This window comes from Meleagris gallopavo, chromosome 20 (assembly GCF_905368555.1).
Source record: "Meleagris gallopavo chromosome 20, MGAL_WU_HG_1.1, whole genome shotgun sequence".
In the NCBI taxonomy this organism is placed as follows: domain Eukaryota; kingdom Metazoa; phylum Chordata; class Aves; order Galliformes; family Phasianidae; genus Meleagris; species Meleagris gallopavo.
In genome coordinates, this window is record NC_139423.1 from 5,388,957 (window position 1) to 5,404,388 (window position 15,432).

The 15,432-nt window shown below is 47.5% G+C and overlaps 1 protein-coding gene across 5 annotated transcripts in view; it reads left to right on the top strand.

Moving 5' to 3' along the window:
- The window catches only part of RNF213 (ring finger protein 213), a 48,050-nt gene that overhangs the window by 15,811 nt on the left and 16,807 nt on the right, over positions 1-15,432 (top strand). For all 5 annotated transcript variants that reach the window (XM_085240207.1, XM_085240209.1, XM_085240208.1 and 2 more), the window contains 18 exons: positions 266-483; positions 957-1,097; positions 1,319-1,480; positions 1,920-3,060; positions 3,459-3,652; positions 4,015-4,158; positions 4,829-8,446; positions 9,198-9,334; positions 9,642-9,737; positions 10,110-10,228; positions 10,381-10,503; positions 11,246-11,331; positions 12,151-12,298; positions 12,659-12,794; positions 13,214-13,402; positions 13,853-13,992; positions 14,381-14,535; positions 15,036-15,248. In XM_085240207.1, coding sequence (XP_085096333.1) covers positions 266-483; positions 957-1,097; positions 1,319-1,480; positions 1,920-3,060; positions 3,459-3,652; positions 4,015-4,158; positions 4,829-8,446; positions 9,198-9,334; positions 9,642-9,737; positions 10,110-10,228; positions 10,381-10,503; positions 11,246-11,331; positions 12,151-12,298; positions 12,659-12,794; positions 13,214-13,402; positions 13,853-13,992; positions 14,381-14,535; positions 15,036-15,248 — 7,160 coding nt within the window. The remainder of the gene's footprint in view (positions 1-265; positions 484-956; positions 1,098-1,318; positions 1,481-1,919; positions 3,061-3,458; positions 3,653-4,014; positions 4,159-4,828; positions 8,447-9,197; positions 9,335-9,641; positions 9,738-10,109; positions 10,229-10,380; positions 10,504-11,245; positions 11,332-12,150; positions 12,299-12,658; positions 12,795-13,213; positions 13,403-13,852; positions 13,993-14,380; positions 14,536-15,035; positions 15,249-15,432) is intronic.

Consider the following 15,432-nt stretch of genomic DNA (forward strand, 5'->3'; position numbering starts at 1 on the left):
TCAGTTGTCTTACACTGACACAGACACGTACCCCTTCAATCCTGGCTGTGAGCCTATTCATGGCGGTGCAAGTAGAAACCAGAAGCCAAGGATGCTGTTAATTCAGGTGAAATCCTAATGAAATGAGTAATTATATGGGTGGAGGAAAGCTGCACTGAAGATCTTATTCAAAGGCATTCTTTCTGCATCTTCTATAAAAGAGTATCATGAAATTGCAGTAAAACCACTTCATTCATTCCTTATTAACGTGTTTATCTCATTTAAGATATAAATGAGCTGAAGGTCTTTGTGGACTTGGCCTCCATTTCTGCTGGGGAGAATGACATGGATGTGGATCGTGTGGCATGTTTCCATGACACTGTGCATGGCTATTCTTCCCTGCTCTACGAGCTGAGTCAGGAGTCAGGGTTCATTGACTTCATGTGCTGCTTAAAAAAGCTGTGGCGAGCCCTGGACACAGATGAGAATCTTCCCAAAAAACTGGTGAGTTCTGCTGTGGCTCAAAGGCTGACTGCAGCAGCTCTTGTTATTGGAAAGGAAATATCTTACGTTCATGTAGCACAAAAATACTGCAGCAACTATTGCACGTATAGCACAGATTTCTTCATAGTACTACCGAGGCTTTTAAGCATGACATGGTGTAGTTTTGCTCTTTCAAAGAGTTTGAATGACGGTGCAGAAGAGAGAAGGCAAATGACTGGGAACTCCATTTTATTCTTTGCAGCAGGGCAGCTCTACAGTAAGAGGCTCTGAAGCACTGCAGGTTCTGTTCTGCAGCCCAGAGCGTTGGTAAGGAGCAGCTGTGCTGAAGGGATGGGCTGTGGCCCTTTTCTTCTTCCCCATCCTGAAGCTCTCTAAAGCCAACCCAAGCTGTTTTTCCTGAACACAGATATAAGCCTGGGTAGAAATGCCAAGTCAGAGTGATAAGGGCAATGCCATGTCTTCTCTCCCCACAGCGTGCTTCAGCTCAGCACTTGGAGTGGTTGAAAACAGTGAAGGAGAGCCATGGGTCTGTGGAGCTGACATCACTGTCCCTGGCAGCCACCATCAACAGCAGAGGAGTGTACATTCTTGAAGCACCAGCTGACGGCCGGAAGGTGAGGCTGCTTCTCTCTGCTGCTGTGTCAGACTGCTGTTTTCTGATCAATGTCACTTGCAGGCAGCACTGCTGGCGTGTTGGTGACAGTCAGAAATGTGCTGTAACTTTATTGCTACTTTACGTGGTTTCTTTTGGGGGTCTGGTGGCTCTCAAGTGCTCTTCTTGCTGCCTCAGCAGTGGAACCTCACTGTACATCAGCACTGATTTACTATCTGTTAGGTTTCTTTGGACAACGTCCTGTACCTCACCCTTCTGGAGAGCTCTGATGATCACAAACTGTCATGGAAATACTCTCTGGCAGAGCTTCGTGAACTGCAGAACAAACTGATGCTCATGTCAGCAAAGGGAGAGCAAGGCCTGGAGGTGGAGAAGTTCTCTGAGGTCAGATTTTAAACCCAATGGCTTATTGATGTTGAAGCTGAGGTTGCATTTTGCTTGAACATCAGCTTTTAGGACTGTGACTTACAGCTGAGTTCTGGGGATGGGCAGTAGCAGACATACTCCTATCTTTTTTTGGTTCCCTGTTAGAGGGGAATAAACTGGAAATGGAATAGAAGATTAGCATCTTCATCTTCTGTCTGTGCTGGGAATGTTCCTGGCTGAAGGGGTTGCTGTACTTGTGTAAAAACCAAAGGACAGGCTTCCTGGGGGTATTGCAGTTAAACCTCTTCCAGGGAGCTTTTTGTACAGGGCCTGAGATACCTGGCCCCTGGCACAGAGCCTTTGTAATTGGAAGTTTCTTGGGTGATTTTGCTGGTTGCAACTTGGTAAAATCCGATTTTTTTTTTTATTTATTTTTATTTTTTTTGTCCTCACACAGACCTTTTCCAATGTCCAAAGACTTGCACAGGCCTTTATAGACCTTTACTCAGCTGGGAACATGCTCTTCCGCTCCTGGCTTGCTCAGGTACACTGTTCACCAAAAAGTGAGTGGTGTGTTCTTATAGACTTCACTTTGAGACTGATCCCGGGGCTGGAAGGGCAAGGAGAGCTGGCAGATGTGCTCCCTCGCCTCTGCAAGACAATGGAGAGCTTTCTGGAGAACTGGCAAAGCTTCATGTCCAAGAAGCGATTCCAGCATTTCTACTTGAACTTCTACACAGCTGAGCAGCTGGTTTATTTGTGCACAGAGCTGGGACAGAGGCAGCCCAGCCAGAAAGCCCTGATGATGCTTTCGTTCCTAAAAAGTAACTGCACTGTAGAGGATGTCCTTAGAGCCTCTGAAGGCCACGAGCCTCCCAGCTCAACGAAGGCTGTTTCTGACTTGCCTGCACTGCTGGATGAGGAGAGGGATCTGACCACCTGCTTGGAGCACATCTGGGAGTGCTACATGAGCAACATGGGTGCCTTCCTTCCAAAATGCCTGGATGTGGACACGCTTGGTGCGTGGCTGAAGAGCCTGGCCGGTGGGGAGAGAGAGTGTGTCACCAGGGACTTCCCACAGGATCTTCTGCACGTCGGTCAGCCCAACCTCATCACGTGCCCTCGCTCAGAAGTGCTCACTTCTGCTCTGGCTGTTTACATGAACAGCCCCAACCAGCCCCTCCCCACTTTCGATGAAGTTCTCCTGTGCACTCCACAGACCACTGCTGAGCAAGTGGGGCTCTTCCTCAGGAGATGCCTCATTCCTGGCAGTGAAGGAGAGAAAATTTACACCATGCTGTTTGCAGACGAGCTGAGCTACGATGTCAGCTGCCGAGCAGAGGAGCTGTTCCAGCACCTGCAGGGCTACAACAGCGCCTATCGCCTCATCATCCTGTGCAACTGTGAGAGGGAGCACTGCTACATCCCTTCTGTCTTCAGCCAGTACAAAGTGCACATGATACCCCAGAGGCCCCTAACTGAAATCCAGCAGTACCTGCAGCACCACTACAGAGTTGTTCAGCCTTCAGACTCAGCTGCTTGTGTGTTCAAGGGCAGCTCGTGTGTTGGGATCGTGTCCTCCAAAAGAGCTGGTGTGGGTAAGAGGTCCCGTGCAAAGCAGGCTCTGCTGAGTATTGAAAACAAGGGTGGGGTTCGTTTTGCCTGTTTTTCTGTCCTAAGTATCTGGTCAGGAAGAATGATTCAGACTTTGGGCAGTAGGGAGGTGATAGGCATCTCTAGAGATGGTTTCTCTTGCTAATCTGACACCTCTCTCTTTCTGCTGACATGAATCATTAACACAAATTAGGTGGCTTTGATTCCAGGCTGCAACTACTGCTCTGATAAGATTTAGACTTTCTTTTTCCGGAATATGCTTTAGAAAGCTTCAGAGATCTCAATATCTCTATCTAAGCATTTGACTCACTTCATTCTATGATGTCTGTAGTACTATATAGCTGATATTGATTTAATTCTTGCGGCGTTTTTATGATAACAGGGAAATCCCTCTATGTAAAGAGACTACATGAGAGACTGGAAGCACAGCAGCCTGACTGTACAGAGCTTCTGAAAACCATCAGGCTAATAGAGCCAGCAGTGGATGAAGATAAAGTGCTACATTCTCTTTTGCCTTTTCTGGAGAGCCAACAGCCCACAAAGCCCATGATATTCCATTTTGACATCACCTCTTCAGTAAGTTCACCTCTCCTACCCATGCCTCTTCCTTGCAGAAGCTTTCTTTAAAGCTTTTGTTTCTGAGTAAGCTATTTAACTAGGCAGTGTTTCATGATGATCGATTGTGTTAGTTAGTAAAGGGCTCTTCTGAGCTTTGAGGTGGCTGTGAACACTGAAACAGGTTGCCCAGAGAAGCTGTAGAATCTCCATCCTTGGAGGCATTCAAAACCTGGCTAGACGTGGTGTTGGACAGCCTGCTCTGAGCAGTGGGGTTGGGGGTCCTTCTTCAGAAGTGACTTCCAACCTCAGCTATTCTGTGATTCTGTGAAGTTGTGATGAGTAAATAACAGGAGATGTCTTTGTCTTTATTCTAATGACAGGTACAAAGTGGAGTTCCAGAGTTTCTATTCAAGCTGTTGGTTTTGCAGTATCTGACAGATGTTAAAGGAAATATGTGGCTGCGACAGAAGTGCCATTTGTATATCATTGAAATCCTTGAGGTGTCACCTCTGCCACAGCAAATGGTAAGACATGTGTGTACAGCAGTGCTTACCTCTCCGAATTTCTCAGTCATTTGGCACCGATGTTGGTATGTAGCTGGACACAAGTTGTGGAGGCTGTAATGGTATATATAGTTTAGAGGTTCCCTGTTTGTCTTGGGGGGTGTTGCACATCTCCATTACAAAGTGGTGCTTGTGGGATTGAATTGGGTACAAAATGGTATTAAAACACAGCAGAGCTGTTGTGGTTTCCTTGGATTATTCATTGAAGGTCTGTTAGCTCGAGCATCACTGGTCCTGCTGTAACATTTATAGGAAAGATAAAAACACAAAATCCAATCTTTGTGTTACTTTGCATGTTTGCAAGTACTAGAATATTTATGCTCAAATGTAAGAAGAACATTCTTATAAGAGAAAACGGATAAATAGCAAGTTTCTATGGTTTAATTTTCTTTTTCCTTGAGGTAGCTCTGAGAAGGGATTGAGGTTAACAAAGGACTGATGTTACAGGAAGGAGACTAGAGGAATGGGATCACCAAAAACACCTGGGGGGGAGAACATTATGCTTATGTAGAGTAGTTGCTGTTTTGTTAGGTCTGTGATCTTAGGCGAGGATACTGTAAGAAGAGATTAAAACAGATGAAGATTAAGACAATAGGCTTGTGATGAAATATTTTGCTTTCCTCTACTCCAGGTATCAGCGAGCCAGAAGTATAATTTCCTTGATGTGTTCCCGAAAGTAACATGCAAGTCTCCCAAGGAGGTACTAGAAATGGAGACACTTGGGCGGCAGCCCAGGGATGCTTCAGACCCAGGAATGGATGAGGAGGAATTCCATAGTGAGGCTTTCCAGAGACCTTTCCAGTATCTGAAAAGATTTGACAATGGGTACAACCTGGACACATTCTGTTACACAGAACACTCTGTGGAAGGGAGCCCAGCAGAATGCCTGCAGATTTTCCTCCTGCACTGCGGGGTCGTGGATCCCTCCTGGTCAGAAATCCGAAACTTTGCATCATTTCTCAATGTTCAATTGAGAGATTGTGAAGATTCTGTCTTTTGCAACCCTGAATTTGTCCAGGACACTCTGCAGGGCTTCAAAAACTTTGTTGTTACCTTCATGATTTTAATGGCAAGGGATTTCGCAACGCCCTCCCTACACATTTCTGATCAAAGTTCGGGAAGGCAGTCCTTCAACCTGGAGAATGTTTCCGAAGATGATCTTCTTCCCTTCCGCATTCGGAAGAAGTGGGAATCTGAGCACCACCCATATTTGTTTTTCAATGGAGATCGTGTGTCCATGACGTTCATTGGCTTCCACTTCCAGCCCAATGGGGCTCATGGTGTTGATGCCATTAATCCTTTGAACGGCAAAATTATCAAGAGCAACATCATGTCTTTACAGCTGTACAAAGGCTTGTTACTCCAGAGAGTTCCCTTTGATATTTCTTTTGATAGCTTGTCCCGTCTTGAGAAACTAGACAGGCTGTGCATGGTTTTGGGAATCTCGTACGTAACAGACCCTGATGAGACCTATGAGCTCACGACAGACAACGTGCTGAAGATGTTGGCTATTGAGATGCGGTTCAGGTGCAACATCCCAGTTGTTATCATGGGAGAAACAGGCTGTGGGAAAACCAGGCTGGTAAATTTTCTGTGCAAGTTACGCAGGAGCATTGTAGAGGTAGAGAACATGAAGCTTGTGAAAGTTCACGGAGGTACAACTGCAGAAATGATTTATGCCAGGATCAAGGAAGCAGAAGTCCTTGCTATAGCCAATAAGAAGCTGCATGGGTTGGACACGGTCCTATTTTTCGATGAAGCCAACACAACAGAGGCTGTGAGCAGCATCAAGGAAGTTCTCTGTGACCACACGGTGGAAGGGAAGCCTTTGGTCTCTTGCTCTGGCCTGCAGATCATAGCAGCCTGCAACCCTTACCGAAAGCACACACCAACGATGATTCAGCGCTTGGAATTAGCTGGGTTGGGCTACCGAGTCAAAGCCGATGAGACAAAGGAGAAGCTTGGATCTATTCCTCTCAGACAGCTTGTGTACCGGGTCCATGCGCTCCCACCCAGCATGATCCCCTTAGTGTGGGATTTTGGGCAGCTGAACAACTTAACTGAAAAAATGTACATACAGCAGATTGTGCAGAGAGTTACTGAACATATCCAAGTGGACCAAGCTGACATGAAGGTAATTGCAGAAGTGCTGATTGTTTCCCAGGAGTACATGAGGCAGAGGGATGACGAATGTAGCTTTGTCAGCCTGCGGGATGTGGAGCGCTGCATGGAAGTTTTCAAGTGGTTTTACAAGCACAGTGGGCTGCTGTTGGAACAGTTGGAGAAGTACTCTGAAAAAAAAGGAGGTCCGAAAAGCCCTGAAGAAAAAGGAGGTTTGAAGAGCCCTGAGAGAAACAACGTTATCTGGTCCTTGGTGCTAGCAGTTGGGGTCTGCTATCACGCGTCCTTGGAAAAGAAGGAGGCATATAGGAATGCTATCAGCAAGGTCCTCCCAGAGCCTTATGATACTCAGAAAAAGATTTTGGAAGAAATCAGCTTGATGCAGGATTTATTCCTGAGTGGTGTGCAGCTCCGAGACACCATAGCAAGAAACTTGGCCTTAAAGGAAAATGTCTTTATGATGGTCATCTGCATTGAGCTGAAAATCCCTCTTTTTCTTGTTGGGAAGCCTGGCAGCTCCAAATCCCTTGCAAAAACCATTGTGGCTGATGCGATGCAGGGCCAAGCTGCTCACTCGGATCTGTTCAAGGACCTGAAGCAAACCCATCTGGTGTCTTTCCAGTGCAGCCCTCTCTCTACTCCAGAGGGTATCATAGGCACTTTCAAGCACTGTGCTCGGTTCCAGGATGGGAAGAACCTGGAGGAGTATGTCTCTGTGGTGGTTTTGGATGAGATTGGGCTGGCAGAAGACTCTCCTAAAATGCCTTTGAAGACTTTGCACCCACTTCTGGAAGATGGCTGCATAGATGATGACCCTCTTCCTCACAAGAAGGTTGGCTTCATTGGGATTTCCAACTGGGCTTTGGACCCTGCTAAAATGAATCGAGGCATCTTTGTCTCCCGTGGTGACCCCAGCAAAGAGGAGCTCATAGAAAGTGCAAAGGGAATTTGTTGCTCGGATCGGGGGGCTTTGCACAAGGTTGAACAGTATTTTCATCACTTTGCAAATGCGTATGAAATCATCTGCAGGGCCCAGGACAGGGAGTTCTTTGGTCTGCGTGACTACTACAGTCTCATAAAGATGCTTTTTGCCTTGGTTAAGAGATCTAAAAGCAAGCCCAGGCCTCGGGACATAGCTGAAGTTGTTCTCCGTAACTTCAGTGGCAAAGATGATATCAATGCCTTGGAAATATTCACCTCGCAGTTACCAGAAAGAGGAGAGGTAAATGCTCACGATGTCAGTAGAATTGAGCTGATACAACAAAACATTTACAGCAGCAGTGAGGACGGTGATTGCAGGTACCTGCTGGTGTTGACTGAGAATTACGCAGCGCTGCAGATCCTCCAGCAAACTTTCTTCACTGCCCGGCAACAGCCAGAAATTATCTTTGGCTCCAGTTTCCCCAAAGACCAAGAGTACACCCAGATATGCAGAAACATCAACCGTGTGAAAGTCTGCATGGAAACCGGCCAAATGGTCGTGCTCCTCAACTTGCAGAACCTCTATGAAAGCCTCTACGATGCCCTTAACCAATACTACGTGTACCTTGCTGGCCAGAAGTACGTTGACTTGGGGCTGGGCACCCACCGTGTGAAGTGCCGGGTGCACCCGAAGTTCCGTTTGATTGTCATCGAGGAGAAAGATGTGGTGTACAAGCACTTCCCCATCCCACTGATCAACAGGCTGGAAAAGCACTACCTGGATATCAGTACGGTCCTGGATAAGGAGCAGAGAGAAAAAGTGAAAGAGCTGAAGAAGTGGGTGCGTGACTTTGTCGCAGTCGACACCAGGGAGCACCTCATGAACCAGCAGAATTACAGCCCTTCGGATGTGTTTGTGGGCTACCACTCTGATACCTGTGCCTCGGTGGTCCTGCAGATCACGGAGCGGCTGAAGGCAACGTGTCCTCCCAGCCAGCTCATGGCACGTGTCAAGGCTGAAGCACAGCTGGCGCTGCTCAACTGTGCCACCCCCGACTCTGTGATCCGTCTCTGCAACTCGGGGGGTTTGTTTAGGACCAATTCTCTGGCCTACGTGTACTTCAAGCAGCAGCAGCACTCGTCTTTTGCAGACTTCCTCCGAGCTCACATCTGCTCTGGGTCGGAGTGCCAGACGGTCTTTACAGAGGTGAGCATCCTGCAGGGTCCTCTCAAAATGCTCTCTGCCTGTGCTGGGGCTTTTAGTTTGTGTCACTGCTGCTGTATTATGGCTGTGTGTGAGCAGACTTGTGAATAACCCTGCTGCTGAGGTCTGCGGGGGTGGGTGTTAGGTTTTGCTTTGCTCTTGCCTTATGCCAGAACTAAAGAACTTCACCTAGGATGGGCTGGAAAATTTTTGTCTCCTGCCTTGCTTGGAGAGAGAGAACGTGCTTTGTCTGGGGGCTGTACGTGGGAAAGGTTCACTATGGGGGCTGATAAGCCATTTCTTAAAGCCTTGATGCTTCTTCTCTGCCAGCACTGGCAGCACCAAGTGACACTCATCACACTCTGTGATGGGTGGTGAGGCACTGGAACAGGTTGCCCGAGGAGGTTGTGGATGCCCCATCCCTGGTGGCATTCGAGACCAGGCTGGATGTGGCTCTGGGCAGCCTGGTCTGCTGGTTGGTGACCCTGCACACAGCAGGGGGTTGAAACTGGATGATCATTGTGCTCCTTTTCAACCAGGCCATCCTTTGATTCATTCTAAGTACACTGCATCCAGCAACACAGCGCTGGCCCTGGGTTGGTGTAGCAGCCCGTGTTGACAACTTGCCTGCTTGTGGGTCAGATAAATTGCTTATGGGGTGCAGTCTGGCTCTACGGTGAGATGGCAGCGTCTGAGAGTGCAGGCATGTACTGCCTTCCTAAGCTGAGAACAAACCCGTGTCTTGCACTCCCAGGTCACCACCTTCTCGAGGCTCCTCACCAGCGCTGACTCTGCGTATCTGGAGAAAGAAGTGCAGGGTAAAGCACAAAGGCCTCAGATCCTCTTCCTGCAGCAGTTTGACACAGAGTACTCGTTCTTGAAAGGGATCCGGTGAGTCTGTTTTTGTGTTACGTTGCTCTGAGTAGGTGGTCATCTGTATGGATGATGCAGTGGCAGGGCTCTGGGGTAATGCACTGAAAGGGGAGCCAGGAAGCCCCGTGATGCTGAGCTCAGTGCAAACTGAATTGCTCCTATTGTACTAAGCAGGAGATTTGCTTTTGGAGGTATTCTGTCCCTGCAGGATAGCTTTCCTAACTTCTCCCTTGGCCTGTGGCAGTCAAAGCTAATCTGAACTGACTGTCCACAGTCTCTTATGTTTTGCTTTAACGCTTCTTTTAAATCCCCTTTCACTCTTTAGAGATTTCCTTGAAGCCACATCAGGAAATAAAGTCCTTATTATTCAGGCAGACTTTGAAGATGGCTCTCAAAATGCCCAGCTCGTCGCCTCGGCCAAGTAAGTCCCTTGTGAAGTGGTTCCCTGCTGGCTGTTCTGCATGGAGGCTGCACGCTCCTGTTTGCTATTTCTGGAGATTTCAGAATCAGGAATTCCTAATCCTCTGTTCGTGCTGTAGTAAAAGGAAACTGAAAGCATTGATTGAATTTTGAATAATAATTCATAATCCAAGTCTAAATGAACCAGAACCGGGCTGGCTTAAGTCATCAGGCAATGCCCCGTGAAGTGCAGGTTCTTGCTTTTGGCTGTGTGATTGAGTAAAGGAGGCAGAGTGACGTAGGGAGTGCAGGGGAAGGAGGGCACCTTGTCTAACAGAGGAAAGATTGGTGGCCTTGACTTCTGTCTGACAGCAGCACTTCCCTCTTGTTGCAGATACACTGTTGTTAATGAAATCAACAAGGCAAACTTGGGAGAATGCTCTGTCTTTGTTTACTTTATTATGAAGCTTACGCGGGTGGAAGGAGGAACGTCCTACGTGGGATTCCACGGAGGTGGGTTTGGCCATCTGTCATCTCCAATTCACCTTCTTTTCTAATGCTGAAGACCTGGAATCAGTGCATCCTGCGGCTTGTCTGAACTGCATCCTTTATTTGAGTGGGGGCTGGTTCCCCAGGGCATGACATTGCTGTCTTTGTGCCTGTAGGTCTGTGGCAGTCGGTGCACATAGATGACCTCCGCAGATCCAAGGACATGATCTCTGATATGTCTGTGCTGCAGAACCTCACCATCAGCCAGATGCTCTCTGAGGATTTGGGTAAAGCCAAAGGTGAGCTGTGCCAGATGCTGAAGGGGAAAAATGGGGAGGTGTCCCTCCCTCCCCCCCAGCTTGGTACTGGGAGATCCTGTGCTGAGTACAACATACTTATTTCCACTGCTAAATATGTCATGTAGGGAGCACTACATGACTGTCGACTTTACCTTTCTGTTTAGTTTGTTTCTGCGAGGTTTTAGTCATAAAACTGGCAAAAATGCAGTATTTGCACTGCTCGGTGTGCTCTACCTCAGCACAAGAGAAAGCAGGTGCTGCAGAGTGGGGCCTGGAGCGCAGCCAGCGTGCAATGGCAGCTCAGGAAAGGGAGTGCTGATACTGCACACATGAGGGACCACTGAGAAGGAGCCACCCTGGAGAGCATCTTGCTTACACCAGTGTAAATCTGTTCGTTTAAACCCATAGGAAGACTAGAGAAGATTTTCTTTCTTGCTTAGTTTTTTCTTGGATTCTTTTTCCTTTTGCCATTTTGCCTTACAAGAGGCAGAATACAGCTGTCAGGGCTCTGGTGCAGCTTAGTGTATTAACTCAGCATCATCGCTTTTTTTTGGTTCTTGCTGCATAAAACTTGACAGCCCCAGCAGCTCTAAGTGCATTTAGAGAGATGGAGCTCAGCTATTTGTGCAAGCGATGGTGGATCTGACAGATGTCCTGCTCTCAGATGCAGTCACTAAATAAACTCTTATGTGATGGATGCAGCAGTGTGCTGTCGTTTTCTAACAAAAATTCTACACCTTAGATGCAGATCCACCTGTAAGTGGAGAAGAAGAGGAGGAGAGAGAGGGGGAGGATGAAGCATCAGTGCCAGCAGCAGAGCACTGTGAGGTCAGTGGGATGTATTTGTTTGCTCCTCAGCTATCAGGACTGCTCTTTTGTCACCTACAGATGCAATGTTCTCTTTGCATCCACGGTCACTTGAAATCCATCATATTTATTTACATTGAGAAATGTGGGTGAGAGAAAATCTGTCCCCCTCTGCTGCCTAGTGAAAATTAGCATCACTAAAAAAGCAAACGAATGGCAAGACTCCATAATTCCTTTCTCAGTGTTCCTAATTCTTTAAAACAAACAAAAAGACAACGCTGTATTTACAAGCTTCTGCTGTTTTATGAACCTGGAACCTGAGGACTATGGTTCTGAGCCTTCCATTCTAGGTGTCATTGCCTTCTGTTGGAAGGCTATTGGAAACTGTGCTGGAGTTGGCTGCAGACTTTGCAGCAGCCATGTTAAGACTGGTTTGTGCTCCTCAGGCAATGTGATTCCAGAGGATGCTCACTATGAGGGTGGCTTTTGCTCTTCTAATGCCTAAGGGTCTTCCAAGCAGGGCATATATACCCCCAGCCCAGCCGGGTTGATCAGTTCCGTTTTCATTTGTGGACTGCTGAATCTTTCCCTGCAGGAATCGTATTTTCAAATAAATGCTATTTTACATGCCAGTTTAAAAGGTTGCAGAAATCACAGTGTATGCTTGGTGTTGCAAACTGAGTGCTTAAATTTGTCACCAGGGATAACAGAAGAACTGCGTTATGGGAAGCAAATGACACGGACTCTCTAGAGAGCAACATAATCCATAATAAGATGGATGTACTTGGGGCAAGGGAGTGAAACCAAATAATGAGCTTTTTTGTCTCTGCTGCTGGGAAGGGTGAAGTGCTGGACATCGTTGTGCTGCTGAGGAGCTGCGTGCAGAGTGCTGTGGGAATGCTGCGGGACCAGAATGAGAATCTGAGCCGAAGCAGAAAGCGAATTGAGATTCTCCTCAGCCTCCTATCCAAAGAGAATGGCTTGAAAGGTATTCACTCCGCTGTAGTGCAGCTGGTAGTGTCCCTCAGCATCCAGGGAACCACCAAAATGCCCAAGTTAACTCACTGGGGATCTAAAGGTTGGTGGTTTTCACTGTAGTGTAGGAAAGGTAGAAGTCCTAGGCTGGCTCCTGAGTGTGTGTGTTCTCCAGCCTCACTACTTGTCTGGTTACAGGGCTTTGCCTGGTCTTCTGGCTCCTGGCTTTCTCTGGCTGTGCTATATCTGGTGGCTAGTTGCTCCCCATTGATTGATTACTGAAGCAAATATAAAATACTGTGCTTGCTGTGATATTTGTGTTTTGATCCAAGGCCAATAGAAGAGGAAATACAAATAACTTCTTGTTTTTTAGCCTCCTTCCTGAAGACGACAAGGGCTCGTCTCTCCAGCCTTTTGAAAAAGCAGGAAGAAAATTCCTTTCAGCCCAGAAACTGGGTGCTTCGGGCAGCTTCCAACCTCGGTGCCCTGCAGGAGGCAGGAACCTTCAGGTAAGGACGGCAGCAGTATCTCCTAGCCTGCACCAAATTGGCAGTGGTGGAGAAGGGGCAGCAGTTCTGGGTAAGCTGAATATTTGCAGTGTCAGCCTCCAGGCTGTGCTGGAATCTCTCTGAAGGCGGTTTTGCCTTCCCAGCTCCTAAGGGAGGGCAGCTTGCAGCTGAATGGGCTGTGCTGGAACAGCAGAGCTTGAGTGCACAGGGGCTCTTAGCAGATCAGTAGGATCGCGGATGAGTCACAAATAAGAAATGTGGGGTTTTTCTTCCCTCATTTTTTTTCCTTCCTCTTTTAAAGGGAGGATTAGGACTCTCGCAGATAAATGCCCACAGTTTCTTAGGACGACCACTCCTGATTTGCTGATGCTGTTGTTCACGTTCCCTCTGGGTTTCTTGGTCTCTTTCTTCCCCTCAAGGCACACCTTGTGGAAGCGAGTCCAAAAAGCCATCACTGAATTCCTGGCTCTCCTAATTGCTGTCATAGACAGAAATGGCAATCTGGAGCTGTTGGCCAGGCCAGCACCTGAGTGGGTGACAAACCTGTGGATGTTCATCTTCAGTGACACAAAACTCCTGACTGTCCCTTCTGGTGGGGGTAAAAACAGGTGAGCCCCTGGAGGGAGCAGCAGGAGGGCTTGGCTGGCAGCACTGACACCAGTCCCACACTGTCTCTAAATCCACATGGGAGAAAAACGCTGTTGGTTGCTCCCAGTGCTGTGCCAAAGGCAGTGGGGAAGGTCTTTGGTGACTGCAGAAGTTTTTTTTTTTTCCTGCCTTATCTCTGTCACTCCTGGGCTTTGCTCTGTGGTTCTTGGCTTTCTCACACTTCTTACCCATCCCTTGAAGCCTATGTGTTGTGTCACTAGAATCTTTTTGCTAGAGAACTCTCACTGGATAGATCCTAATGCTGTGTTATTGGCATAAGGAGTTTTATTCATGAGTCCTTCAATTCTTTTCTCCTTCTAGGGCTACTTTCTTATCGGATCTTTCTGCCTCTGTCTGAATGTGCTTCTCAAGCAAAAGCCTGCTATACTAATGATCTTTTTATCTCCTAGCTCTCAAACAGAGATAATTCTGGTGCAGAACAGCATGATGGTGTCTGCTGATGCTGGGAATAAGATGCCCTTCAGCTGGAGGATAAAGGAGTATTTGGATGAGATGTGGTTGAAAGCTCAGTACATCCAAAACACTGAAGGTGAGCACCTGGCTTGAGCTTGTGATGCTCCATCCATCTGCCCTGTGAACTCCAGTGTATTGCTAGCATGCCTCAACCCACCCACCACCCTGGGATCACTTTCAGTCCCTCTATACTCATACAAGCCAGCAGAACTCTGTTTCCCAGTATTAGTCTGTCTCGTGTCCTGAATGCTGTGGAAATACCAAGAGTTGAAGTTAAGATCCAGTAAATATGGCAGTGATGCTTGGGCTGGGAAGGCCTGGCCTCAAATTCCTCGTTAGCACTCTGAATGAGAGGAGGAGTGCTTTATGCACCAGTGACTGATCAGATGTCCAGGCAGAAGCTGGGTGTCAAACCCAGCTTCCTCCTGACATGCAGAGCTTTTCTCTGCACTCTTGTTTTCCAGACCAAGCAGAGAACTTCATGGATATATTCCAGAAAACTGCGCTGGGAGAATTTCTCTCTGCTCTGACTGAGGGAGAAAGGCTGGAGCTCTTCCAGTGCTATCTCACTGACTTCATTGTCCTGACCATCGGTGTCTCCTCCACAGAGGAGCTGCAGGTCAGTGTGTGGAGCAGGAGCTGGGAACCCCTTGGCTGAAGAGAAGGGCATGATGCCTGTGAACCTTCTGTATCAATGTCATAGAATGGCCTGGGTTGAAAAGGACCATAATGATCACCTGGTTTCAATCCTCTGCTATGTGCAGGGTCGCCAACCACCAGACCATGCTGCCCAGAGCCATATCCAGCCTGGCCTTGAATGAATGTTGCCTTCTCAGACCCAGTCCTCCCCTCAGATGAGTGATGAGCTGTCCCCAAAGCAGATGTTGGATTCTGAATAGCTGCTGGAATTACTGAGTGCTTACCTTAGGGGCACCAATAGGAAAAGTGCTTCCTTAGGAGAGCCCATAAAAATGGCCCCAATGTTTAAGGCTACCTTCATAAAGTGCTAGTGATTTTTTTTTTTTAGACAATTTTGTATTTTAGTACAAAATAGATTATAAAAGTAATTTTTTTTGTAAATTTTAATTTTATTCAACTTTTTTCTTCCCAACTTTTCAGTGTCTGCAACTTGCTTTCCTCTCCTGTATGGAGGAATGGAAGGCAGCTTCTCCCAGAAGACAGGAGGCAGTGCCATGCCTGCCTTGGGTCCACCTGGGCTACAATCAGTTCAAGAGCCGCCTGCAGAACTTCTCTAGGATCCTGGCTGTACACCCCAGAGCGGTCGACTCTCTTCTTAACCTGAAAGAAGATGGAATGTCCCATCCCAACATGGTATAGTCATCACCAGACATTTTGTGATCCTCAGCCTTAGCAGAGAGCTGTCTTCATTGACTTCGTTTGTGTCCTACGGCCTTTTGATTTCAGCTGAAGAGGGAAGCATGAATTCAGACAATTCTCGGTGTTAGGAGTAGGCAGCTATGCTAGCAGCCTTACTAGTAGAGTTGAAATTAGGTTG